We start from the raw sequence: 26,712 nt of genomic DNA, 5'->3' as shown, positions 1-26,712 counted from the left end.
TTAAGGCTCACTCAGCATGCCCTGCTAACTCTTGCACAAAGATCCTTTTCCCTCTGAGACAGGTGTACCCAGTAGGCTTGTCACCAGTAGACTTGTCATCTAAACCATTCCATGATCAAAACCCTCAAAATTCTGTTGGTTTAAAGCCAGAGATTTGTCTGTACAACTTTCCTGTTTCTCCCCTGAACAGTGGACCCCCCCCCAGACCAACCTCCCCCAGTTCTACTGCTGACCATGACAACCTGTGGTTGGGAATATGTCAGCTGGGGTCCAATGTCCTGGCCATGTCCCTTTCCAATTCCTTTTACACCCCCACCTTACTTGCTGGTGAGGCTGCATGAGGAGCAGCAGAGGCCTTGACACTCAGCATTGACTGAACATCCCTGGTTTATCAATCCTCCCTCCAGCAAAAACCCAACCCACAGCCCCAGGGAAGAAATGGAACTTATTCTCTGCCCAAAACAATATGTTCTCAATCCCTCATTCTAAATTATGTACATCCTGCTCAGGTCTTGTGGTATCCAATACCCACCAGCCCCTTCCCACCCTAAGCTATCATGCACAGATATAATTCCCTTAGTCTATAGACCATTCCTATGAAGTGTCCATAAAATGCCCATAAAATGTCTGCAAACGTTCACAAAGTCACAGAATCACAAAATGGTTTGGGTTGGGAGGGACCTTAAAGCTCATCTTGTTCCAATCCCCTGCCATAAGCAGGGACACCTTCCACTGGACCAGGTTGCTCTCCAGGCCCCATCCAACACTGAACATTTCTGGGGATGGAGGATATACTTGGTCTAGTTTGGCCTTCTGGATGGCTGCAGTGCCTCCAGGGGTGTACCTGTTCTGTTGGGGGTTTATGCATGGCCACACACTTTGAGGTGTTCCAGCATGACCTCCAGCACAGCCACACATGCTTCAAGGTGTGCTTTCTCTGGCATGGTCTTCTTATCCTTGGACCACATTCCCTTCAGAGGTGCTCCCGCTGCACCATGGACATACCCATGGTCACCGATGCTTTGGGGTGTCCTGCTTCCACATGGACACGTCCACAGGTCACAGTAAGCAGCAGCAGCCACTAACAAGAACCAGACTAATTTACAGGAAGGCGAGCACAGGAGCCCTGTGGTTTTACTTTCCCTTTCTCCCTGGCCTCCAGGGCTGCCTGGCCAGGCTTTCCTCACACCAGATCTTACTCCTCATCCCAGATGCCCCAAGGAGACCAAGTGTCTCCTCCTCCCCCAGCTGGGCTCCTGCCCTCAGCCAGGGATAGTGCTGCTCACACTTTCCCCACTATAGCAAATCCTTTGCGTGCCATCACAGCAAGCCCCAGGATGTCTCCTCCCTGGTGTCCCCAGCACCTCCAACTCTCGTGCCCCTGACCCCCCATCACCCATGGATATCCCCCTACATCTGGCTGTTGTCCATCTCCCTGCTGGCTGATGGTGCCCCTCGTCTGGGGAGGACCCTGCTTCTGATGGACATGAATCCTGCCGGCATGTGGGGGTGATGGCTGAGCATGGCCAAGTCACTGCTGCCAGCAAAGGAGGAGTCAGAGGTGGCTGAGCACGAGTGATAAAGCCTTGGGGGTTCACTTTGGCTTGGAAGTGAGCCTGGGGGCCTAGCTGTAGGCTGCCATCCCAGTGTCATGAGCATTGTCCCCATGGTCCCCCTGCTTTGTCTCTGACCCTCCAAGTGTGCTGTGCCCTGCTGTGCAGACCTGGGTACCCAGGGAGAGGTATTGCTGCTGACCTGAGCCACAGCCTACGCCCTCCTCAGCAGCATGAGGGGACTGGGGCAAGTACCACATCCCAGGTCAGGAGCACCCTGCACCCATGCACCCATGTCTCCCCAAGGACACGCAGCTGTGGGGTTGTTCCTGGTGGGTGACACAGCAGGGCAGGTTTCAGCTGGTGCTGGCATGAGTGTCTGGGTCAGTGCCAGGATGTGTGTAGAGGAGGGGCTTTGCCCTCTGATGCAGCTGAGGTGCTTCCCCCAGCCTGCCCTGCATCTCTCAGCAGCCCCTCCCAGGCCCCACCACCCTCCCTGACCTGACCTTTCTCCTGCCGCCACACCTCCCCAGCCACTTGCAGAGCAAACAGCCTCCCTGTCCACAGCACTGCAGCATCTGAGGGCTTCCCTTAGGGTCGCTCTGCCCACCATGGAGCATCTGCTGGCCAGGACTCTAGCCATTGACCCCCACACCAGAAAGACCTCCACCTCATCAAGGAGATGGTGCTGGACATGGCTTCCACCTTCTTAGCTACTACTGTGTCTACGGGAGCATTCCAGTGCCACCAACCTATCCATGTTGGCTGCTCCACCTCCCTCAGGAAAATGGCGGTTGCCCTTCAACTAGGATGTCATCTTCATGATGGAGACCTGCTACAAGAACTTGTTCCATGAGGACAAGGAGGTCCTGATCCCACTTTTCCAGATGTTTGAGGTTGCTGACATCACCCTCATCCAGCTCTGTTTCTGACTGTGCGCAGCACCTACAACTGCGATTTTGTGAGAGTTGATGTCCCTGCAGGACAGTCTCTCCTGCCACTGGGCCATGGGGACATGTGCCAGGGAATGGTCCTGTCCCACCAGCTCTGCCAGGACAGGGAGGTCTTGATCTTGGTCATGGTGGGGGGCGTGCCATGGGCACAGGGCTTTGCACATCTCTGAGCTGCTGTGACCTGTGGTTTGCAGTGGGGTCTGTGGGCAGCACAGTGTGACACAGTGTGACACAGCACGGCACAGTGTGACACAGTATGACACAGTGTGACACAGCATGGCACAAGATGGCACAGTGTGACACAGCATGGCACAAGATGGCACAGCATGGCAGGGCTGGGTGCCATGCTGCGCAGTGAGGAGTGTGCTACTGCCATCACACGAGGCAAGGAGAAGGGGTCAGGGATGGAGCCACCAGCATCCCGGGGACAGTAGGACAGGATAGGGGACACAGAGACACCCACATAGGGTCCTGCATGGCAGGTATCTGTGCCCAGCTCAGCCACTGTCCCCAGGACGTTGGCTGAGCCTGGCAGCTGAGTGTGGGGTCTGTGAGAGGGGATGGAGGCAGCTGTGTGTGGGGTCTGTGAGAGGGGATGGAGGCTGGAATTAACCAGGCTAGGGGGTGCAGCAGGGCTGCCTTGGGCAGGTCCCTGACCAGTGGCTGCTCCAGTGCTTGCCTTCTCCTGGCTCCCAAGAGTCACTGTGGGACTGGGGTGTCCCCAGGGGGTTCCTATGGCACCCTGGGCTGAGGGCAGCTCATGGGGGCTGCATCTGGAGGCTTCTCCATCCCCCCCATCTCTATCTTTCCCACATTCTGAGCATCTGAAGTGTGATGCCCAGAGCCAGGGGTTGCTCAAGAGGTTTGGGATCTGTTCCCCAACCTGTCCCACAGCCCAGAGGGCTTGCAGCCCCCACAAGCACTTGGGGGAGCAAGAAAGGGGCTGGGACACAAGAGCAGGGGCCCTGCCAGCACAGGATGGTTATGGGGAATGCCCCATGGAGCAGCAGATGGGACTCAGCAATGCCATGCTAAGGAACAGCCCCAACCCCGCCAAGTGCAGAGAGAGATGTGATGGCTTCATCTTCCACAGTGCCTGCAACCCAGGGCTTCTCCACCTACCCTCTCCTCCAGGGCAGGGCACAACCATTGTGCCAGGAATTCCCTGTGGCTCTCTAGCCCTTTGCCAGGCAGGAAGGGGGTGAGGAATGGATCCTGCCCTTCACAGGCACCAGGGCTACCTCCTCTCCCTCCCTCCTCATCCCATGGGTGCCCTCTACACCCCTGGGCAGCACCATCCCCAGGATGCAGGTGACACTGGGCAGCCTTGATGTACTTTAATAAACTCTGGGGTCCCAGGCCAGCTATGGGCAGAGCTGGTTCCAGCCCAGGCAGTGCTCCTGACTCAGCTTGGGGCACCAGGAGCCCCACTCACGTGGGCCAGCACACGTGGGGCTGTGCAGTCCCCAAAGGAGGTCACAGAGACAGGCCTGCCTGGGGGTATCACATGTGCATGCAGTAGTGTGGGGCTGTCAGAGCAGGGAGCTGCACTGCAGGGTGCTCACCCAGCATGGGAGCTGCTCCCTGGCTCAGCCCAGGCCCCCACTGTTCCCAGTGACAGGGGCCGGTGCTCGGGACGGCCATTGCACCTCCCTGGCGTCGGCACCGAGGGGACTGAGCACCACGCAGGTGAAGTTGGTGTGCAGGTGCTGTTTGTTGAAGGAGCTGAAGTGCAGGTCACGGCGCAGGGCCCACCCTGAGCCCTGCAGCTCCTCTCTGTGAAGCCAGCGGGGAGCAGTCAGTGCCCACTCCAGATGGGCAGACCCAGGGGCCTTGTCCCAGCCTGGGCTGCCCTGCTGTCACTGCCCCTGTCCCCATACTCACTGCACTGTCCCCTCACGCACAGCCCCGTCCGGGTGCAGGCTCTCCACGAAGGAGCCATTCTCCAGCCAGTAGAGCAGCGTCATCTCTGGAAGCTCACTCAGTGCTTCACATGACACAGTCACACTCTCACCTGCAGCCAGAGGGGGTGTGAAGGTCAGGGGGGCTGCAAGGGTCCCCTGTGCCCCCCAGGCACAGCCACAGCCCCCCTCCCTAACTAAGGGGAACATTCCCCCACCTCATCAGCACCCTGAAATCTTGGCTGTGGCTGGAGGATTCACCTTGTTTCTGCTGGAGGCTGGCACAGGAGCTGAACCTCATGGCAGCCTCCTCACCCCCAGGCCCTGCCACGGCCCCGAGGGTCTCTCACCTGGGCGAGGAAGCTCTGCTGGCATCCGCAGGGTGGTGATGCTGGGTGGCTGCAAGGCCATGGCACCTGGGGGAGCACAAAGGGGTGAGCTGGGAGGCTGAGAGTGACCCCGAGACACTTTTGTAGTGGGTGAGGAGGCAGGGTCCTACAAAGGAACAGAGGCACTGCTCATCCCCAGACCCCTGAACAGGCCTCTTGAGGGGCACAGAACCCAGGGCTGACCTTAGGCTCCCCAGTACCCCCCACTTACCTGTGCAGCAAGCAGCCAGGCTCCAGCAGAGCAGGAGGACCCAGGCAGGGCTTCCCAGGGGCTCTGCAGACAAAAACGGACCTCAGTGCTGGGCATGATCCTCATGAGCTCGGGATGGTTCCCCTAGCACTCCCTGAGCCTGGGACGGTCCGTGCTCTCAGCATCCTCCCAGCTGGCCATGGTAACCCCCCAGGACTCTGCAATGCGACGATCCCGTACCCTCGCATCCGTCCGGCACCCCCCGAGTGTGGGATATCCCGTACCCCCCAGCATCCTCCTCCCGCGGTCACTCAGGTGGCGGCCGGTGCCCCCCAAGGCTGTCCGCCCAGCGCTCCGGTACATACGGCAGTCCGCGATCGGGCACGGCGCTCGGCTCGGCTCAGCTCGGCACGGCGGCGCTTTATGAGGCGGCGCGGGGAGGAGCGAGAGGCAGCCGTGACTCACCGGGAGCCGCCCTCGGCCCCGGCCCGCCGCACGGAGACCCGCACCCGGACGCTGCTGTGTGTCGATGTCCATGTCCCCGAGCCCCCTGCACGCGCCTTGCGTCCCCAGCACTCCATGCCCCCCGTGCTCTGTGTCGCCTGCACCTGGGGATACACATCCCACATCCCGCGGGCACTCCCGTGATCGCATCCCATGACCCCACACACACCCCTGGGGGAGCATCCATGGGCTCGACAGGGATGTGGGGCCCAGCTGGGCCCCCCAGTGTCGAGCACACGGGGCGCTGGCTGAGTATCACAGGATTCTGAACAGGCTGGTTTGCTCCCCGATGCTTTAGGATCAGGGACAAGGCAGGGTCTGCACAGGAGGAAGGTGGGTGAAGCCCCCAGGACATGAGTACAACAGTGGCTGGCAGAGCCTGGGTGTTGGCCTCTGGGTGTCCCAGCTGGGGGAAGACAACAGCTTAGCAGATAGAAACCCCCAGGGCTTTAGTTCTTGGCTGCAAGAAGCCATCTCCTGTGTCCCACAGCAGTCCCCGACCCCCAGAGCCAGCCCCTTGACAGCAGATGTGGTTTTGACAACCCACTGGTTACAAAACCAGGGGCCAGGCCGCACACCCCACTCCCCAGCAGCATCAAGGCTGGGAGCCAGTGCAGGTACAGCAACAGGGCAGAAGCAGCCCCCTGAGTCACAGGCCTTGGCAAGTCCTGGAAAATAGTCCCTGAACTCCCAGTGAGTTTTGTTATCCATTCCCAGCAGAGGAGGAGGGTGACAGGAACAGGAGTGTAATCTTGGAGACCTGGCAAGTGCAATATGTTCCCAGCCTCCTGCTGGGATACAGCCAGTGGCTGCATCCTCCTCACAGCAACCATGGGTGTCAAATGGGCAGTGATGGATCAGAGGCAGCTCCCAGGGCAGCACCCAGCTCCTCTGCCACCTTCCTGCTCCCACCAATACCAAGCAGCTTAGCTCTGGATGCTACAGGGTGAAAGAGGTGAGCAGGGAATGCAGATGGGTGCGTGGTCATCATCCACCCAATATCCATCCCCTAGGAGAGATGAAAGGAGAAACCTTCCATGCCCTGCAGCAAGGAAGACAACCAAGAAAAAAACAGGACCTTGTCTCCGTTTCCAGGGCTCTTATTTTGGTGTTTGGCACAACACTGCAATGTGGTTTCACTCAAAAGAAAACTCAGAGGATTCAGAACGATGCTGGGGTTCCCCAGGAGGAACACAGCCCACACAGACATGACAGGACTGTGGCCACTTCCTAAATCCCCTGAGCCAGGAGCTGCCTTGTAGCTCTCCACCAGACCCCAGGGCCCTCAGGGAATATGACTCAAGTTTCCACATGCCAAAATACCACTGCTGGCCCTGGGATTGGGGACTTTACCCCACCCACTACCAGAAACTGAGACCAAGCCCACTTGCCCCAGCAGGACTTTGGCATGGCTCCTACCAGCAAGGCCAGGAGGATGTCATGGAGTAATGCTGGGGCAGGGAAACGCCAGCACCAGCCCAATCTTCACTCCATCCCTTTTATTCCAGTGCCAAGAGCAATACGCAGTGAGGGCGGACCTGCGCCCGGGGCAGGGGCATGTGCTCTTGGCTGCTCCTGAAGTACCGTCACCATCAACCACAAGGGCACAGAGAGGAGCAGCACTGGCCCCACCCCATGCCTTGGCTGACCCCCCCCTGAGCAGTCAGGGGACACTGCTGGACTCCAGGGAGGAACACAGAAAATTTGGGAGCATATAAAAGGGTTCCCCGAGGCAGAGCCCACCATTACCATGCTGGAGAGCAGCCTGGTTCCTGCTGGCATACCCGGGGTGCCCAGAGCGGACCTGGCAGCCAGGGGTAGCTAGGTGACTTTCATCTCTTCTTTCAGGGCACTGGGCTCCAGCCTGTCCTCTGCAGCCCCCATATCCCATCCTCGCTGCCAGCAAGGCTGCTCCAGGGTGCTGGCATTGGGGGCTGACAAAGCCTTGGCTCTTCTCTGTCGTGGCCTCCCCTGACAGAGTGGCAGGAAGGAGCTGGAGAACAGCCCCCAGCCCAAAGCTCAGCCCGGCAGGGCACTGCAAAGGGCTGGACAGGGACAGGGAAAGGGGACAAGCGTCTCTTTTTGGCTGCAATAGAAAGTTTTAAATATGCTCATTAAAATAATTGCTTTTTAAAAAAATCCTCCCCTAGCCCCAGCAGGAGGGGCCCTGATGTTGCTGTCCTTGGTGGTGGCCAAGGTCCTGAGAGGTGACGGAGCAAAGCCAGCATCCCTGGTGGCAATGTCCTCTCGTGGTTCCGCGGCTCCCCACCGCCTGCCCTTACTCCAGCCCCAGGATGTAATTGATTCCCTGGACCAGTCCGATGATCACCGGCTGCCAGGCCACCAAGTAGCGCAGCCAGTCCAGCAGCTGCCCGTACATGACATGAGGCCTCTCCCAGCTGGGCAGGAAGGAGTTAAAGAGTCCTGGGGAAATGGATGAGAGAAGCATGGCCCACCCAGAAGCCACCCAAAGGTGCCCCAAAGCAGGGACAGAGAACACAGGTCCCAGAGAGATGGACAAGCACCCAGGAAGGACAGACATGAAGCTTGCCCTGGGCTTTGCAGGGTCTCTGCCAGAGCCACGTGCTGCAGAGACCTGCTGAGGGTACCAGGCAAGCCTCTCACCCCTTGTGTGCTCTACCCACTGCTTCCCTTCCCAAAGTGCTGGCTCCCAGCAGGAGAAAGGATACGGATTACTGAACATCCTCTTGAGATCCACCTTCTCTTTGCAGTATGGACACGTCTGCTTCTTCCCGACAATGCACCAGCCCCGGATGCAGAACTCATGGAACCTGGGGAGTGGCACGTTAAGGGGAACTGGAAGAAGAGGGGGATACATGGCTCAGTGTGGAGGAAACAACCAAGGCCAAGGAAGTCCCCCCAGAGCCATGGAAACATCCCCCCATGTGAGGATGGTGCATTGCACAACCACAGCCCTTTCCTAGAAGGTGCAGCAGCTTCCAGGACAGTGGAAGGAACTCATGGGGCAACAGAACAGAGCCAGGGCGGCAGCATGAAGGCCCTGACCCATGCATGGGCACCAGGGAGACTGAAACTCTTCGGTGATGGTGACCAAGCTCTGTGAACTGCATGCATTTTGGAAGCCTTCTTCAAAGGCTTCCTGGAATTAACATTTAAGGAATTTCTCTGTAAGTAAGGGTCTGACTTACAAGTGCTTGCTATGCTCTTTCAAAAGGATTTGCACAACCTGAGCACAGCCTGAAGAAGTTACAGGAAAATATGAGGTGGCTGCAGATGATTCTGCCACGTACAGGGGTGTCACAGAGCAAACAGACTTTTCCCAGAATATCTCTGCTGCTCAAAACATGGAAGAATGCCAGGCAGCAGCAACAGGAGTCACTTCCTTGTCAGCCCTGGAGCCATAGATGCAGGAGTGCCCAGCCAGCCCTCACCCTTGAGGACCACCAGGAGCACCAACCAGCTCCTCTGGCAGCCACACCACCCCAAGCTGCTGCAGTCCCAGGCCCTTGCACAGTGTCAGCCATAAATCTCAACAGCTCCCAAGAGTTAAATTTAAGCTCCTGTTCTGCCAGCATGACCTTTGCTCAAGCCCAGTTTGGAAACCACCTCGCAGGCAGCAACACACACAGTGCCAGAGGACATCTCATGTGTACACTGAGTCACCACAGGGAAAAAACCCCAGCGTGCCACCTCAGCTGGGACTGAGCACCAACTAGGACTTCCAGTTCCAAAACCCACTTCTCATCAATCAGCTGACAGGAAGGGCTGAGTGAGTCCAGCGTGCTGGAAACCCTGGAGGAGTTTTGGAGAAGGAGGAAGCTGCTGGACTGTGGCCAGAGCAGGTAGCAATCAGCAGTGCTGGACCAGGGGGCTGTTTTCAGAGGGAGCCAGCAGTGTTTCCCCACAGTTCTTCCTTATAGACACTCGGGACCCACTGCAATGCATCTCTGAGGGGCCAGGGTGGCATGGAGCAGGGATGCCTCATGTCCTGACCTCACACCATCACCTCCACCAGAATATCTGCTGGGGGCACTGCCAGGCAGATGGGCCACAGCAGATTTGTCAAAAGCAGGTAAAAACTGAGGTGCAGCTCCATGACTCAGCAGAGGGAACTGGGGATGTGAAGGAAGAGAAAACAACCACTTGGGAGTGGCAACGAAGTAATTTCAGGGACACCTCTTCCCATGCCAAGTCAGTGATGACACAGGCACAGATCACATGCAAAGTCAGCCGGACAGCCCCACTTCCCAGAACAGGCATTTCTCCACCCAGCACAGGAGAAGCCGTGGGGCAGGAGCTCCCTGCTGCCCACCCCAGCGTGGGGCCAGTGAGGCAGGGGGCTGGCACCTGCAGAGAAGGATACACGTGGTTGCAGGAGAGGCGGTAGGTGTTCTCAATGATCCCTTCCTCGTTGACATCCACGAAGATCTGCTGGCCGCAGACGGCGCAGACGCTGTCAGAGAGGTGCTTGGTGGGCATCCCTGAGGCGCTGTAGAACTGAGCGAGGGCAGAGCAGAGGGAGAGCAGTGACAGTGGCACGCCACGTGTCCCACACCCGCGGCGGCACAGCTAAGCTCTAAGGAGGGCTGGGCTCAGCACCCCACGAGTCCAGCCTTGGCCTTTGGGGCTTAAAAACCTTGTTACAGGTCCGGCTGTGGGAAACAACTACAACAGGACAGCTGCTCAGTGATGCAGTGGCCTGTCACACCCCAGCCCCATGCACCCCCTCCCTGTGTCAAGGGGCCAGCCCTCTTTGCTCCCCAACAGCCAGGGGGGTTTTCAGCTGCCTGCCAGGGTGAGACTGGGGGAGAGAGCAGGACAAGTTGGAGGTCACAGCTCCTCCAAATAACAACCTTGGGCTGCCAGTCAGATACAGCGCCTACCTCCAGCCCTGCAGGTCCCGGACACTCATTCAGCAAAGCACAGAGAGAGCAGCCACCCCTCTCCATTTCCCAGCCTCATGGCCCAGTACAGGGCTGACATACCACAGAGAGTGCAGTCACAAAACCAGGTCCCACACACTCCAGCTGCAAGGGACCCCTCGGGATCATTGAGTCAAACTCCCTGCTCCACTGCACTACTAAACCTAAACCATATGACTAAGGGACTTTCTGAACTCTGGCAGACTTGATGACATGATCATGTCTCTGGGGAGCCTGTTCCCTCTGGATAAATAACCTTTACCCCATGTCCAATCTGCACCCCCCCCAATTCAGTTTCACTCCCTTTTCCTCATGGCTGGACAATCACCTCCCCTGGCCACACATTGATGCTGTGCCTGATGCACCCCAGGACACAACTGGCCCCTTTTAGCTGTCAGGACACACTACTGGCTCATATTCAACTTGCTGTCAACCCTAATCCTTTCCAAAGAACTCTCTCTGCACTCTTGTTCCCAAATTTGTACCTATAACCAGGATTACACCATCCCAGGTGGGGAATCTGGCCCCTGTTAAATTTCACACAGTTGGAGCTTGCCCAGCTCTCTCTCCAAGGAGGTCACAGCTCCTCCTGGTTTAATACCCTCAGCAAAACATGCCTCTGGCAAAGCCCTGGCACAGGTTTGCTCTGAACATCCAACAGAGCCCTGAGAATCTAAGAGAAACCCTGTTCCAAGCTGTCCAAGTGTGGCAGGCCAGGGGCTGGAGCAGAACCTTACAGAGCAGCAGCAGAAAGCTCAGAAAGATGGAAACACAAAGTCCAAGACCCTAAACAGCTGCTGAAAAGAAGAAACATGACCTACTCCACTGGTGTCCTAGGTCATGTATTTTTGGTGGAGTGAGTTATTTTGATACCAGGTGAGTGGGCTACAGATTTTAGGCCACTGCGTCCTCTGTCCACAGGGACAGCAAAAGTTGCGGCAGGTACAAGGAAGGAAGCCCACAGTGTGAATCCTTCCCTGGTGGCTGCAGGTCACAAGTTAATGCAAGTACAGTGGTGTCAGAAATGGGAGTGTTCATTGGAGATTTTAAATGCCCAGGAAAAGAAATATTTGTCAGTTCAGCAGGGCTAAACAGATCATTCCACTTCTCCATAGAATCAGAAAATGGCTTGGATCCAGGCTGTTACAAACTGGATCTGGTACACTTCCAGGGGATGGGGCACCCACAGCTTCTCTGGGGAATCTCTGCCAGTGTCTCACCACCCTCAGAGAAAAGAATTTCTTGTCCTGGAGATGGAATCCTGCAGAGGCTGCGCTCTTCAGGAAGAATCTCAGAGAAACTCTTATTATATTAGATCCAGGGACCCTTCCTTGAGGGCAGAAATTCCCTTTTGAGGGAAGCCAAAGCTGCTGCAGAGCCCAACATGTTTCAGACCTCCTGATATGGGGCACAGCTCTGGCCTGGGGTACAATCCACCCTGAACTCACCCCGATGGTTGAGGCCATGTAATCCGCACACATCTCAGCAAAGTCCCGCTCCAGCACTCCATAGTAAAGACCATAGAAGAGGAGGGAGATGCCAAAGTCCATTGCATCTTCTGGTTTGATTCTACAGCAGAAAAACCAGCAACAGGGTTTTTTGAGGGCAAAGTCACTGTAATCATATTCTAGAGAATGTTTTACTCCAGAGAAGCAGTCAAACTCTCTAACAATGAAGCTGGTTTGGGGTAGAGTCTTCTGCCACCACCTATGGACTGGCTGCTTCTTACAGTATGGCAAAAAAAAAAAAAAAAAAAGCCACTGCTGCCCCCAGAGCTGGGGGAGCTTCCAACAAGTGAGCTGGAAGAAGGGCTCTCTAGCAACCCAGACCAGTTCAGGTACCAGCATCCTGTCATCCTCCCAGGAGTGAAAGGACACCCTAATAGTCTCTTTGGTCCCATTAATCAGATTGCCAAGTAAACTGATTTTCCAGAGTAATAGCCAAAGGTGTGTTCCACCCCATCGCCCCAGGAGTGGGAGCTGAAAGATTCACTCACCTGAATAATAGGTTAAGTCCAAAAAGTGTGAACATGACAGCCATGTACCCCACGATCCCAGTGGCATAGCTGATCTTGTATATTAGTAGAAACCATTTATAAACCAGTCTGTAAGGAATTAAAACAAAGAATTTAATTACTTCATTTTCCCTGAATGGAAGTGTGCCAATCATCTGAAGAGTTTTATTTTTCACACCTGTTGCATTTTTGCAGACACTTCACCTACCCCTACACATGGGCAAGAACTTTACATTCCTAATTCAACCTGTCACAGGCTGCTCACAGTCTTGACTACCAAAATAGAATCCTCATGATCTCCAAAGGCCATAAGGAAGTGTGCTGCGTGCTGGGAATGCCTTGGGTGAGGACACCACCCCACATGGACTCCCCACGTTTCCACCCCCCACCCAGGTACCAGGTATATTGGGCTGGCTGCCAGCTAAGTGCTTCACACCCTTTCACATGTGCAGGGCTCTCACACTGCCAGGATGCAAAGCTTAACTCACATCTGTGCAGGGAAACTGAAAAGAGATCCTTGTAATGGTTACCCTGGGGCTGAGGAGTTTCCCAGGAACAGCAGACAAACCTGGGTGTTGTCTGTACCAGAGGCTTTCGAGTTGCCCGGAAGGTGACAAAAGCTGTGACTGCTGAGAAGAGCACCCAGATCACCAGGAACCGCCACCAGTTCAGCTTGATAGTGAAATACAGAGGTACTACCCACATCTGGAAGAGGGTCACCATCTGCAGGAATAGAGGAAAGGCATTTGGAACTTGTTCTCTGCTCCTCAGACACCAGAAACCCACTGTCAGCCATTCTCCTGCCTGCATCAAATGGCCCTGGATTGCACCAAGAACCTGGGGAGGTTTGACCTGTGGCACCTAGAGCAGAGCTCAAAGCACATGAGTCAGACAGAGAGCATCTGAGGGAGCTGGGAGTCTCAGCCTGGAGAAAAGAAAGCTCAGAGAGGACCACCCTGCTCTCTGCATCTACCTGGAAAGAGGTTATAGCCAAGTGGGGCTCGGTCTGTCCTCCCAGGTAACAAGTGACAGGACACTAGGAAAAGGCCTCAAGTTTTGCTAGAGAAGGTTAAGGTTGCATATTGGGAAAATTTCTTCCCAGAAAGGGTGGTGAGACCCTGGCACAGGCTGCCTGTGACAGTGATGGAGTCACCATCCCTGGAGGGATTTAAAAGCCGTGTGGATGTGGCACTGGAGGACAAGGTTTAGTGCAGGGCTTGGCAGTGCAGGAATAACAGCTGGACTCAATGATCTCAGAGGGCTTTTCCAACTCACACAGTTCCATGGTTTTGTGAGGCAGCAGCCACATGGTTTTTGGGACCAAAGGGTACAGCTGGCAGGAGAACACAGAGGAATCATCATCTCCAGAGGAATGTATGAGAGATGATACACACAACTAGCTGTGGTAAGGCGGCTACATAAACCTTCACCTTCCCAGGATCCCAATGCTGCAACCACAGACATCTCAGACAGGAATTACACAAGGCAAGAAGGTTTTGGCTTGCCTCTGCATTACAGCCTATTCCTAAAAGGATCTACAGCTGTGCAGCTGAGCTCCCACAGTGCTGCTGGAGGGACACAGGCAAAAAAGTTTGGTTTAAAGTTCACAGAGAACTACAGGTGCTACCTGGAAACATTAATCAATATTATTACTGTGACCATGAAGCTGCTTCAGGTAACTAACAGACCCAGACAAGCTGGTGGCATCAGCAAGTGGCAGGTCTGCTCAGCAGAGTGCTGCAGTGTAGGAAAGGCATTTTGTGCTGTTCTTGTGCGCCAGGGAAGGCTTCCTGAAGATAAGGAAAGCCCTGTATCTCTCTCCAGGAAGACACCAAGGCTGTCACCATGGTGACGTGATGAAGGAGAGAAAGAGATATGGACTTGAGCTGGCTCACAGAATTGTGTGGCTCCTTTTCACCTATTTAGAGTTTTGTTTCTTTCTTATGACCAATGGGCAGTGAATGTGTCTGTTAAGTAAACGCAAATACCTTGAAAAACTGTAAAGGCAACATGTTGCTTTAACAAATTGCTCTTATGCACCTTCTGATGGAGTCTTGGTGCTTTGTGCCGTGTCATGCTCTATAGACACCACAGGAACCATCAAACCCAGGCTGCCAGCAGCAAGAAGCCCCCATTGCTTCCAAGGGAGCACCCACAAAATGCAGCTTCCCTCAGGACAACCCCCAAGATCTGCTTGTCCATCCCTGATTGAAAGCACTACATCACACCGAGTTATCTGCATCACTTCCAACAGAAACCTGAGGCCTTCCGAGTCATCCATCCTCATCCCCAGCTGGAATCCCGCACGTGCTGGGAGAAACAACAGGAAAACCAGGAACACTTTCCTCATCAGCAAAAGGAGGGCACTGCTCAGCACTCCCATGCAGCATGGCAGGCAGACTGGCTGTGGGGTAACTCACATTGTAGGAGCGAGGGTGCCGCTGCTTCCACTGCACGAGGAGGAGCTGTGCCACCACGAGGGTGGCGATGAGGATGAGCACCATCTCGGCGTGCATGGCCTCGTGCCCGCGGTGCTTGGCGTGCATCCGCACGTGCTCCACCCTGCAACAACCAGGAAAAGAACCTGAAGAGCACGCTGCATGCTGGGCTACAAACACCTCAGGAGAGCCAGAAGGTCAGATGGATAAACAGCACTATGAAGAATTGTGTTTGTGAACAATCCAGAGGGAAAGGGACAAAGGGCTGCTCTGAAACCAGCTAATTTCTACGCTGTGAAAGCCAAGAATGCCACCTTGCCCATCTGAGTGTGAAGGAGGTGACCTGACCTACTGAACATGGAGTGCACAGTTGGCATAACTTGCAATCCCAGAATGGGTAAGGTTAGAAGGGAACACCAGTGGGGTCATCTCTCTCAACCTTCCTGATCAAGCAGTGCCTTCCTGGAGCACGCTGCAACTGTTTGACCCAGAGCGCATGCTAATTCTCAATACCAAACCCTCAGCCCAGTTTTGGAACCACTAACACTGTTCTCCCTCTTGTCCAACAAGGGAAAGGCTGGAAGGGTCAGCGTGGAGAGCAGGAGGAACAGCTGACATCTGGCAAAACCCCCAAAACCCAGCAAATTGCTTCTCTCTACCCTGAGCATTCTGGAACAAGCGATTTCCAGCCTGATACTTGCCAGATACCTGGAGTTTCTTTGCCCAGCTTGTGCTGTTTGACCAAAAAAGCAAGGTGGAATTAAGAGCTGAGAAACATTGATGAGGTCCCCTGTCAGTCATCTGCTCTTGAGGCTGAACAGCCCCAGCTCCCTCAGCCTCTCCCCTTAAGGAAGACACTCCAGTACTCTCACCATCTCTGCAGCCTCCACAGGACCCACTCCAGGAGCTCCCTGTCTCTCTTGTCCTGAGGAGCTCAGAACTGGACACAGCACTCCCAGCGGTGCCTCAGGAGGGCTGAGTAGAGGGGCAGGATCGCCTCCTTTGACTTGCCTGCCATGCTATTCCAAATGCACCCCAGAATCCCACTGGCCTCCTTGGCACACAGGGCACTGCTGGCTCAGGGACAGTTTGCTCTCCACCAAGACCCCAAGGCCCTTCTCCACACAGCTGCTCCAGCAAGTCAGCCTGTGCTGGTGCAATACTGAGAGTCCAGTCTGACTGTCATTTTCAATAAGCATCTGGATTAAATTGGTTTTGCTAAGGAAAAAAGAGGAATTTTTCAAGCCCCTTACTGTAAGGCAGATATTGAAGGGCTGGAGGGTGTCCAGAGAAGGGTAAAAGAGCTTGATAAGGGCCAAGAGCACAAGTCTGGTGAGGAATGGCTGAGGGAGCTGGGTAGGCTCAGCGTAGACCAAAGGAGGCTTGGGGGTGATCTTCTTGTTCTCTACAAGGCCCTGACAGAAGGGTGGGCCTAGGTGGGGACTGGGCTCTTCTTCCAGCTAACAAGTGAGGGGACAAGAGAAAATGGCCTCAGGTTGTGCCAGGGGAGGTTTAGGATGGATATTGGGAAAATCTCTACACAGAAAGGGTTGTCCAGCCCAAGCACAGGCTGCTCTGGGCAGTGGTGGAGGCCCCATCCCTGGAGGGACTGAACAGACATGTAGATGTGGCACCTGGGGACATGGTTTAGTGGTGACTTCAGCAGTGCTGAATGATTGGACTCTATGATCTCAGAGGGCTTTTGCAACCTTAACTATTTTGTGATTTTATATCAAGCAGCAGCTTAAAAAGAAAAATACTATTGCCTTCTAAGACAGCCCATACTTCCCACCATCAAAAACTGGTGATCCTTTCCTGCCCCACTGTGATCACAGGCCATGCTGCTGCTACTTGCTCTGCTCAGTAGCAGGAGCTCAGTTGAGCTGTGTGCTCCAAATCAGCTCCCAAAACTCACCTCCATCTCTCCTCTGGGGACAAGTGTGAAAGATCAATCTAGGGAGAAAAAAAAAACCATCCATGAAATCAGCTGCTGGGAAACTCTGGATTCAGATGCTTTAAATAAGAAACCTCCACAGTGCCAGCAAGCTGTCCTTCACTTTCCCAGGAAGAGCAGCAACTCTCCCTGCTCCTCCACCTTACTTACACTCCCATATTTTATTGGAGCCAAAGCTCTGTGCAACATCCCATGTGAGCAGAACAAAAAGACTGGCTTAAATCCCACATTCACAACCCAGCCAGGTGTCTCAGGGCACAGAGTGGTGATCCCAGTGAAGCCAGTGCTCCCACCAGTGGCAGGAGTCCAAAATCCCACTAGGCTGCAGGGACAGGGGACAGCATGTCACACACCAGCAACAAATCAATGCCAAAGAGATTTCAAAATCACAGTAAAATAAATATTTAGGCCTTGCTTTGCTGAGATAATTGGAAATTCCTCCCAAACTTCACAGGCAGAAGCAACAGAGAGCAAGGGGAGCTGCTGTTATTAGTGATGATTGACAATGGATATTTGTATCCCAACTTCTCCAGTAAGATTCACAAGAAGTATGAATATTCTCACTTTTGGACAGGGGAGGAGTAAGGGGAGCTTCAACACCTCATTTCTGCTTTCATCTGGAGCTTTATATAGAATCAAAGAACCACAGAATGCTTTGAGTTGGAGAGACCTCAAAGGTGATTTTACTCCAACCCTCCTCCCATGGGGACACCTCCTCTAGACCAGGTTGCTCCAAGCACCATCTAACCTGCTCTTGAACACCTCCAGGGATGGGGAATTCACAGCTTCCCTGGGCAAAACCTTCCTTTGATATTGTGAAAAGTGCATATTATATGGCTCTATGCAGATATTTACCATATGTATTTTGATGTATTGATTAGTAGTGCTGTATTAACATTTTAATAGTATGATAAATGTAGTCTTGTAGTTAAAAAGTAACTTTTGTAGTTAAAATAAGAACTATATAAGTGGGATATTTTCTTAAGAAAATAATGAGGCGCTCACACCACATAGCAGCCACAGGACGCCTCAATCTTTCAGAGGAAAAGAATTTATGGTTCTCTTATCAAAAGAAACAAACTTCTTCCTGCCTCAAAGGCACAGTTAGGATTCAGAGGAAGAAGTTGACGATGACCAGACAGAATCCTGTGTTTGAATGGAATTTATGCATCATGTATGAGGTGTATGAATATGCAACAGGCTGTTGTTTTTAAGGGTTAATCCTCTGTTAACGGGTGTCCTTTTTCGGGCTCATGCTGCCCAAAATAAGGTACCCGGACATCTGTAACTCTTTGTTTCTATTGTCTCATATTGTCCTAATTCAATTTGTCCAAATTATTATTACTCTAATTGCATTACTATTTTTATAACCATTTTATTACTATTAAACTTTTAAAATTTTAAAAACAAGTGACTGGCGTTTTTCCTCTAACTGCTGAGGAGCCTCCAGCATCCCTCATGTCCCCACCAGGGTCACTGAGCAGACAGCACACCCTGACCATGGCACTGGGGAGGGAACCCCACAGCTCTTCCCATCACCTTTTCTTGGTGAGACACAAACTCAGGTTAAATCAAGAGCAGCTCACCTGGGCTGGGAACATACATGTGGGGTTTACTGGAGACACTCCAGTATTGCTGAGGCACTGGAGATGAGGGCTGGAAACAAGCCATAGACTTGTTTCCACAAACACAGACTGTTATCACTCTTTCCTGCACACACCAGAGATGTGTACACAGGAACGAGCTCCACCTCACCCCACTGGGTACAGGGCCACAGGCTTGTATCCAACCTTTATGCTGGGGCTCTCCATAGGCTGGTGCAGCAGTCACCTCACCTCACCTGCCTGCTCACCATCACCAGCACACAGGGGTCTGCAGGCAGCAGCTCTGATCACAGCCAGGCTCAGCTGAGGGTGCACAGCTGCCTCGTTTCCTCTGTGACACCTAATTTACCCCAGGGTGAGGAGGTAGGGAAAAACACAGCACAGCAATCCATCTGCCTGATGTGGAACATCTGCTGAGCTTCACCCCAGAGCAACACCTGTGAGAAATTCAGCCCTTGAGAACCAAGGCCTGAAGAAACACTCCAGGACTTAGATGCAAAATCTAAAGTTATGAAAATCCTCGTTGGAGCTCACTGAACTGTGTCAGAAGCCAAGGGAAGGTGGTGACAACCTGACACCAAGAAGGGTGTTTGTGTCAACCAAATTCCCCAGCACCTCTGCTCCTAAAGCAGCCACATCCAGATCCATCAGTTCAGCAGTTGCAATGTAATTTAGAGCAACAATTTCTCCAAACAAACAGGAAAAAGGAGATTTTGAAATGTTTGCTGGTGACTGCACACAGGAGACTCAGAATCCCCTAGTGCTTGCTGGCTCCAGCACAGGTCAATCCCTCTGCAAGCTCTGAGAGTGACCTGGGTGCTCCCACTGCCTCCTCCCAGGCTCTGCCCCACCCTTGCTGGATGAAGATGTTTGACAAGCACCTTCAAACCACAGCAGTAATTTACATTTCTATACAGTGGCTCAGCTTGCTCCTTTGTACCACACCAGCAACCACTCCACAGTGCTGGTGCCATCTTAGAGACTGGGATATTTACCAGCCTATTTCCTTTGGCATTTTCCCTGAATCTCCAAATTCTTCCAGCAAATGCATTCAAGATGCCTCAGCTCCAAATCCTGTGGAAGCACTGCTGGCATTGCTCAGAGCAGGCTTCTCCTGAGCTGTGCTCCCAAGCCAATCAGGGATCCATGGCCCTGGACACAATTTTCTCTCAAGTACAAGGAGTGAGCTTCACCAGATTCCCCAGAGCTCAAAGCTCCTGAAATAACTTTATTAAGGGGGGGCCAGGACATGACAGAGGGGATGTGAGAGGGATCTGATGACTGTCAGACAGGACTTGGCAGAGCAGCCACCCTGAGCCAGACCTTCCAGTTAACCCCTCCTTGATCTGCATACTCTCTTAGCACAAAAGTTTTGGATTAGAGCTAAAAATGCACAGGAATGGTGAAGGAAGCACCTGCTCTTGCCAGCAAGCACTCATTCCACTTCTAGTTTGGGGTTGTCTGATTTTAACATGCAGTTTTTGAGTCTTTTGGGTCTCTTTCTAACCCCAACAGCTAGGTAGAAGAACCTCCACTCCTAAATCTCCCTTTACCAAGAGGGGTGTACCCATGATATTTTCTGAAAAATCCTTTTGCCGGGATTTTTCTCCTGAGGAACCTCAGAGGAAAAGAAAAACAATAATTACCTTCTGCTGTGGAATGCAACAGGTGCATCTTTGATTGGTCTCATGTGGTTGTTTTTAATTAATGGCCAATCACAGTCCAGCTGTCTTGGACTCTGGTCAGTCACAAGATTTTATTATCATTCCCTTTTTATTGCTTGCTAGCCTTCTGATGAAATCCTTTCTTCTATTCTTTTAGTATAGTTTTAATATATCATTTTCTTTTAATATAATATATATAATAATACATCATAAAATAATAAATCAGCCTTCTGAAACATGGAGCCAAGATTCTCATCTCTTCCCTCGTGCTGGGACCCCTCTGAACACCCCCACAGAGGGGTTTGACAAGAACATTTAGGGTGACTGAAGCAGCTGAAGATCAACTCTACCAAGTGTTCAACACCAGCCTACTCCTGTTTCAGCATCCTTCAGCTGCCACACCAACACTGGATCCAGTGTGATACCAACTACAGCTCTCAGACAAACTTTTTGTTTTTAAGAAAAGGATTTTAAAACAATTCTTCTGCTCTCTGTCTCCTCTGTAATTCACAAGCCTCTCAAAAACCTCAGCCTCCTCCAGGTGATGACTAGGAGAAACTGGATATCTAGGACTAAAGTCTAATCCTCTCCTTGGACGTGGCATCATGGCCTTTGGAAGAACCTTGTGCCACTCCCTGGTTTCCTGCAGGAGCTGTTGTCCCAAAGCCTCCACAAACCTGTGATCCCCACCACTGGGACAGTCACAGAATAACCTCCTCGAGAAAATCACAAGGATTGTTGATATGGATAACAGCAAAGCTGGAGCACACGTTCCTCACAGCCCAGGGAGCTGGGAGGATCTCTGGGCAAACACACACTGCTGTGAGCTGACTGTAATCCACTTATGCTCTAAATCTCCAAAGGAGGCAAGAAGAATGCCTTGAGGATGGAGAATAAGCAGCTGCTGATTTCAGCTCAAAGCTCCAGAGCAATCAACAGCCCTGATCTCACTTTCCCACTGGCCCAACTTCAGTCTCTGTCTCTCAGCACCTACCAGGAATAGCCTGAAATAAGAGGAATATAAATTTCCACAGTGCTCTAAGTGCAACCAAGGCAGGTTGGGATGAGGCATACTCTTTAATGAAAGGCTGAAGAGATTCTGGAATCTCAATTCTGCATTTTTTCTGCTTGTAAGATGCAGGAATAAGGAGCAGAGAGCAGGAATTTCCCAACTGATCAAACATTTGGATAACTGGAAATTAAACCTTTGCCTCTGCACAGGCAGAGCCAGGGCCATGGGACATTCGGCTTTATTCTGGTCCCCACCATGAGTGGCTCATCAGCAAACTGCTCTGCCCAAAGAGCTGCCAAGACCTCAGGACAGCACAAGCAGATAGGTTTCACCCCAACCATTTGTGGAACCACAGGGATAAGCAGTCCTATATGCACCTCCTCATTCGCTGCCTCCTTCTGATGCCCTCTCTGCCAGGCCCAAATGGAATGAAAAGGGACCAGAGAATCTTCCACATTTTTACATACAAAGTCACCAAGGAGTATCTTAAAATATAACCAGCAATATAACCAATATAATCTGGGATTCAACCCTCCCATCACCCCACTGCACCACTCTCCAGCAGCAACACAAGGCACAGGGCAGGGGTACAAGCTCCCACAGCTCAGCCGTGCATGAGGGAATCTCCACAACTGGGCCCTGCCAGCAATCTTCTCCAAAACAACCACCAGCATCTGACAATTTTTAAGCCACACCACCAATTCTTGAGGAAAGGCACCAAAAAAATTACCTGACTGTACAAGCTAAGGGAACTTATGACCGCTGCGCAGCTGCTCCCACAGTGCAGACAGGATAGAACCAAGTTCTCCTGGTTCTCTACAACTGGGAAAAACCCTCCCAAGCACGAAGCACAGGGGAAGGTGAAAAGCCACTGCAAAGCCCGGGGCAGCAGTGCCGGAAAGTGGCACGAACCTGTGACAGAGCACCCACCCTGCTTACAATTCCATCTTTCCAGACAGATTTTTTTCCACTTCTGTAATTTTTCATCCCCAGGAACATTAAAAGCCAGCACGGGAACAACAGCTGTGCCCCCATGGCTGCCCTCCTGCCCCCAGAGCCCGCACTGTCCCTGCCCCATGGGCCCTCCGAAGCTGCCAGTGCCACCCTGCCCCTGTCCTCCCACACCAGGATCTCCCCCGCCCTAACACTCCCCACACCCATTTCCCCAAGGCTCTACAAGATCAAAGTGACCCAACGTCGCCGCTGTCCCATTCCAGGGACCCTCCGAGCCCCTCAGCGCACATCCCCACCCCATTCTCCCAGACCCCGCGTCCCCCAGGCCCCACGTCCGCTGTGTCTGCCCTTCACAAAGCACCCAACAGCGCTGAAGCAGCCCGTCCGCGCCTCGCCTCCCCTGCCCGACCCGGTTCGGCGCAAACCGCGCCCCGCCAGCCCCGTGCCCGCACCTCCTCCGCCTCACGCTCAACGGGGCCGCCAACCTCCACCTCCAGCACAGCCGCCATCTTGCCCCGCCCCCCTAGTAGCCAGCCTGTTCCGCCGCCGTCCGCCAATCACCGGGCACGCTGCCGCACCTTGAGCCAATCGCTGCGCGCGGCGCTGCTCCGGCCACCAATCAGGCGAGGGGAAGAGTGGAACGGCTGCCGGACAGGCCCCTCCGGGCGCATCATAGCGGTGAGCTGTCACCGCCGGCCGCTGGCTCCGGGGTGTGGGCCCGCAGTGGGACGCGTGGCCCCCGTGGGCAGCACCGGCAGCACAAAGCGCCTCGCACCGCCGTGCCGGCAGTGCCGCTGCTGCCCTGCCCACGCTCGCCACTCTCCGCCACCGCCGCACGCTGTTCCGCACAGGGCGCAGATAGCTCCTGAGCTCCGCCCGGGGGCTGCGTGTCGTGTCTCGCCGCCTGTGTAACGTCCCCCGCGGGCTGTGTGCGTGTCCCCCGCGGGCTGCGTCTGTGTAACGTCCCCCGCGGGCTGTGTGTCCCGTTAGGTCCCGCGGCGGGGAGAGGCGCTGAAGGGAGGCGGGAGCGGCGGGGATCGGGGCTCGCGTCATTTGGGCGGCCGAGATCGGTGCCGATGGGGCTGGGCGGTGAGTCGGGACCTCTGGGGTCCCCCAGCTGGGTTGGGTAACGGCGTGGAGAGGCTGTGGGGCACAGCCAGGGCTTTAACAGGGCTGGGAAAGCGGAGAACGACTGGGGAGCTGCAGCGATAGCGGAATGGCGCTGAGGCGTTCTTCGTGCGTCTGGGAACACCGGCCGTGGAGCTGCGGGTGAGCACTTGAGGGCCCTGGAGAACAGGGCTGGGGCGTGTGGGTGGTACCCGGGTGGCAGAATGAGGCGTTGTGGGCTGAGCTGGGGGATTGTGACTCAGATCTGGGGGTTACTGCTGGGACGGGAACCTGAGGGGTGCTGGGGCAGCTCTGGGGGGCACCGAGGCGGTGGGGTGGGACTGGTGAGCTGCTGGATGGTACCAAAGCCAGGAGATGTCCAAGCTCGTCAGACTCTCCTCTCTCCCCACCAGGCACCGGAGGCATCCGAAGGGAAGTTACACTTTGGCAGTGCTGTCTCCAAAGGCTCCAGAAAGGCTCTGGTTAAAATCAGCTGTGTGGTGTCCTTCTCCTCCCAGGTGCCTGGGAGCTCCCTCTGGGGGGCTGGGTGTGGGGCGGATCCCTCTGAGCTGCTGGGGTCTTGGAAGAGGTGGGTCAGGCCATGACAGGGTGCAGTACTACAGAATCACAGAAATTCAAGGCTGGAAGGGACCTGTAAGATCATCAAATCCAACTCATGTTCTAACAAATCAACTAGATCATGGCAGCAAGTGCCACATCCAGTCTTTTTTTGAACTCTTCGAGGGATGATGACTCCACCACCTCCCTGGGTAGATGATTCCAGTATCTGACCACTCTTTCTGTAAAATACTTCCTTCTTAATTCTAACTTGCATCTCCCTTGACGCAGCTTGAGACTGTGTCCTCTTGTTCTATCTGTTGTCGCCCGGAGAAAGAGACCGACCCCCAGCTCACCACAGCCACCCTTCAGGAAGTTGAAGAGAGTGATAAGGTCACCCCTGAGTCTCCTTTTCTCCAGGCTGAACAACCCCAGCTCCCTCAGTCGTTCTTCATACGGCTTGTGCTATAAGCCCCTCACCAGCCTCGTTGCTCTCCTTTGGACACGCTCAAGCAACTCAACGTCCCTCCTAAAGTGAGGGGCCCAGAACTGGATGCAATACGCCAGGTGAGGCCTCACCAGTGCTGAGTACAGGGGAAGAATGACCTCCCTGCTCCTGCTGGCCACACTGTTCCTGATACTGGCCAGGATGCCATTGGCCCTCTGTTAAGCTGAAGGGCAAGGATTCACATCATTCTTGCTCTCTCAAAATGGGATGTTGTTCCTGTAGGTTACCAGAGAATTCCATGCTTCTCCCCATGTCCAGAACAAGCTAGAGCTGGAGGGAGGGTGTTTAGGGAGGGGTTGGTACCTGATGCTGTGTCCCTGGTGTGTGTGCAGGACCCCAAGTACCCCAAGGCAGAGAACCTGCTGAGTGAGGACAGCATCCAGCCCTGGCTTGGCTGCCCCAAGGCTCACAGCAGGCAGCTGAGTGTGGGGCTGTGACTGCAGAGAGCCAGTCCCATTGGCTGTGTTGACGTTGACACTTCCCTGTTCCCCACTCCCGTGCAGGAGCCAGGGCCACGTCCCACAGCGGGGTCAGCAGCTCTGAGCCCCCTTGCCCCGTCCTTCTCGCTGCTCCCCAGGGAACTACAGCTGTGCCTTTCTGCAGGCTGAGGTGGGATGCTCCTCATGGCCCTGTGACCAGCCCTGTCACACCTCGGTGTCCACTGATGACACCAGCTGACTCAAAGCTGGACCAGAATCACTGCAAGGTTCAGGTGTTTTAGGAAGGTAAGGATTGATCCACAGGAAAAGGGCATGGGGAAGAGCTGTGGGCCTGATCGTGGGATGAAGCTGATTAGGGAGGATGGTGATGGAATGGGGCTGCCAGTAGGATGAGGCTGATAGGAGGGTAGAAGGACAGGTAGGGAAGAGGACAGGTAGACCAGGGTTTAGGGTTGTTTATGGGCTCAAGAAAGCTGTACCAGCTCTGCTTCCCTGCGCTCTCTTGTGCCCATAATCCCCCACATGTCCCGGGTGGCACAGCAACAGAGAAACAAGCAGAGGCAGGAGTGCTGTTGGGCCAGTGGCCAGTGCTCTTCCCCACAGCAGAGCTCAGAGCCGACCATGGGGCAGACAGGGACCACGTGCTGTGACAGCTGCAGCTGGTCTGGAGCTGCACAGTTAAAATTGGCCATAACAGACCCCAACTTGACCAGCCTGGTACATTAAAGAGTAGAGGTAAACAAGTCCCTGGGTAAGACAGTGATAAGTAGGATTTGAACTCCAGCAGGGGAGCCCAGCCAGTCCCATTCAATCCTGAATGCAGACATCAGCTGCCCAGTGAGCTGGGTGGTGTTGAGACCCCAGCCAATCAAATGTTCAAGTGCAGGAGTTCTGAAGCCCCTATAAAAGGGGGTGCCCACCAATAAACTTTGGCTCTTGTTGCAGGAACTCAGTGTGTTCAGTGTTTGCTTGTGTTCTTTTGTGTCCGATAGCGACACTCTCCTGCAAGGCTGCCCCTCCCTATCCCCAGGAGATCCAGGGAGGAGAACCAACTGAGGAGCTGCCTGTGGAAGCTGGATGGGGCTGCCTGGAGCCCAGCCCACCTCAGCCACTCTGCCTGGATGGAGCTGTTGACAACACAGAACCAGAACCAGGCCCTGAGGCCCAGAGCAGGCACGAGCACCCTGGGGCGTCACCTGGAGCTGCTGGCCAAGGATGTGGGAGGTCCTGCAGTGCCAGGTGAGTGAATCTGCACAGCTGTGTCCTGGGCTGGCTCCCAGCCACTGTGGGCAGCAGGGCAAGGGGGGAATTCTGCCCCTCTGCTCTGCTCAGGTGAGAGCCCACCTGCAGAGCTGCTCCAGCTCTGGGACCCCCAACATCAGAAGAGTGTGGAGCAACTGGAATGAATCCAGAGGTGTCAGAACTCAGTAGATCCCTCCGGGTGTCCAGAGTTGCCGAGGACCCCACTGGGGGGCTTGGAGACCCTGGCATGCTGCCCAGAACACCTGGGGATTTGATTTTGACCCTTGGAGCAAGTTGCCAACTTTGTATGAGGATGTGAAGGTCACACAGGTTTGAATAGTGTAATAACAAAATGATCACAGGGTGAAAATGTAGATTTTAGGATTTTTGGTACAGTGGTTATGGGGACAAGATGGAGGAATCTGGGCGTGTCTGACCTTCCTCCTTTTGCTTCTTGTTCTCCATTTTCTGCTGGGATGTTGGCACTTTGGGATTGGTCTAGAGTAGAAGTGCACTGTCCAACATAGGTGATAGGTATTGGGAATTAAGTGTAAATAGGATATACGTAGTTTGTAGTATAAAAGGACAGCACCGCCTCGGGGGCGGTCAGAGCGCTCGTGGCTGCCCTGCAGAGCAGATCTCTGCCGGGCAGAAAGAAAATTTTATAGATAAGAATTAATAAACATCCTCAAGACCAAAAAGTGAAGAGTCCAGACTCGTTCTTCATTTGTGCAGAGACATCCTACGCATCTCGGGGCAGCAATTACCAACAGCAACCCAAGATTTGGCATCCCTGGCTGGGCACGTTCCAAGGGGGCACTGA

At 54.0% G+C, this 26,712-nt stretch overlaps 2 protein-coding genes and 1 long non-coding RNA gene across 7 annotated transcripts; 1 reads left to right on the top strand and 2 right to left on the bottom strand.

The window, feature by feature from the left end:
- Positions 1-3,829: 3,829 nt before the first annotated feature.
- On the bottom strand, positions 3,830-5,355 carry IL18BP (interleukin 18 binding protein). Its single transcript, XM_058800406.1, has 5 exons — positions 5,271-5,355; positions 5,008-5,070; positions 4,758-4,823; positions 4,391-4,520; positions 3,830-4,282 (listed from the first exon to the last, which is right to left on the bottom strand). The coding sequence occupies exons 1-5, from the start codon at positions 5,347-5,349 to the stop codon at positions 4,096-4,098; spliced, it is 525 nt and encodes a 174-aa protein (XP_058656389.1). The 5' UTR covers positions 5,350-5,355; the 3' UTR covers positions 3,830-4,095.
- A 1,227-nt stretch (positions 5,356-6,582) lies between these two features.
- RNF121 (ring finger protein 121) lies at positions 6,583-22,544 on the bottom strand. 4 transcript variants are annotated; one of them, XM_058825442.1, is made up of 9 exons: positions 22,487-22,544; positions 16,762-16,799; positions 14,829-14,970; positions 12,977-13,131; positions 12,391-12,498; positions 11,843-11,963; positions 9,820-9,969; positions 8,181-8,307; positions 6,583-7,889 (listed from the first exon to the last, which is right to left on the bottom strand). In XM_058825442.1, exons 1-9 carry the CDS (start codon positions 22,541-22,543, stop codon positions 7,816-7,818), a joined length of 972 nt encoding a protein of 323 aa, XP_058681425.1. In that variant the 5' UTR covers position 22,544; the 3' UTR covers positions 6,583-7,815. The 4 variants fall into 4 exon arrangements, with proteins under 4 accessions (XP_058681425.1, XP_058681424.1, XP_058681427.1 ...); XM_058825441.1 differs by having other exon boundaries at positions 8,181-8,282; positions 9,836-9,969; XM_058825444.1 differs by having other exon boundaries at positions 6,583-7,903; positions 8,184-8,282; positions 9,836-9,969.
- A 541-nt stretch (positions 22,545-23,085) lies between these two features.
- Positions 23,086-26,498, top strand: LOC131554753 (uncharacterized). Of its 2 annotated transcripts, XR_009274420.1 has the most exons (6): positions 23,086-23,303; positions 23,555-23,659; positions 23,991-24,266; positions 24,811-24,932; positions 25,678-25,886; positions 25,980-26,498. It is a non-coding gene; the product is annotated as an uncharacterized LOC131554753 (long non-coding RNA). The 2 variants fall into 2 exon arrangements; XR_009274419.1 differs by having other exon boundaries at positions 23,555-24,266.
- The last annotated feature ends 214 nt before the right edge of the window (positions 26,499-26,712 follow it).

The sequence above is a fragment of the Ammospiza caudacuta genome, chromosome 2 (genome assembly GCF_027887145.1).
Source record: "Ammospiza caudacuta isolate bAmmCau1 chromosome 2, bAmmCau1.pri, whole genome shotgun sequence".
NCBI lineage: Eukaryota > Metazoa > Chordata > Aves > Passeriformes > Passerellidae > Ammospiza > Ammospiza caudacuta.
This window is presented reverse-complemented; position numbering and strand designations above follow the sequence as displayed.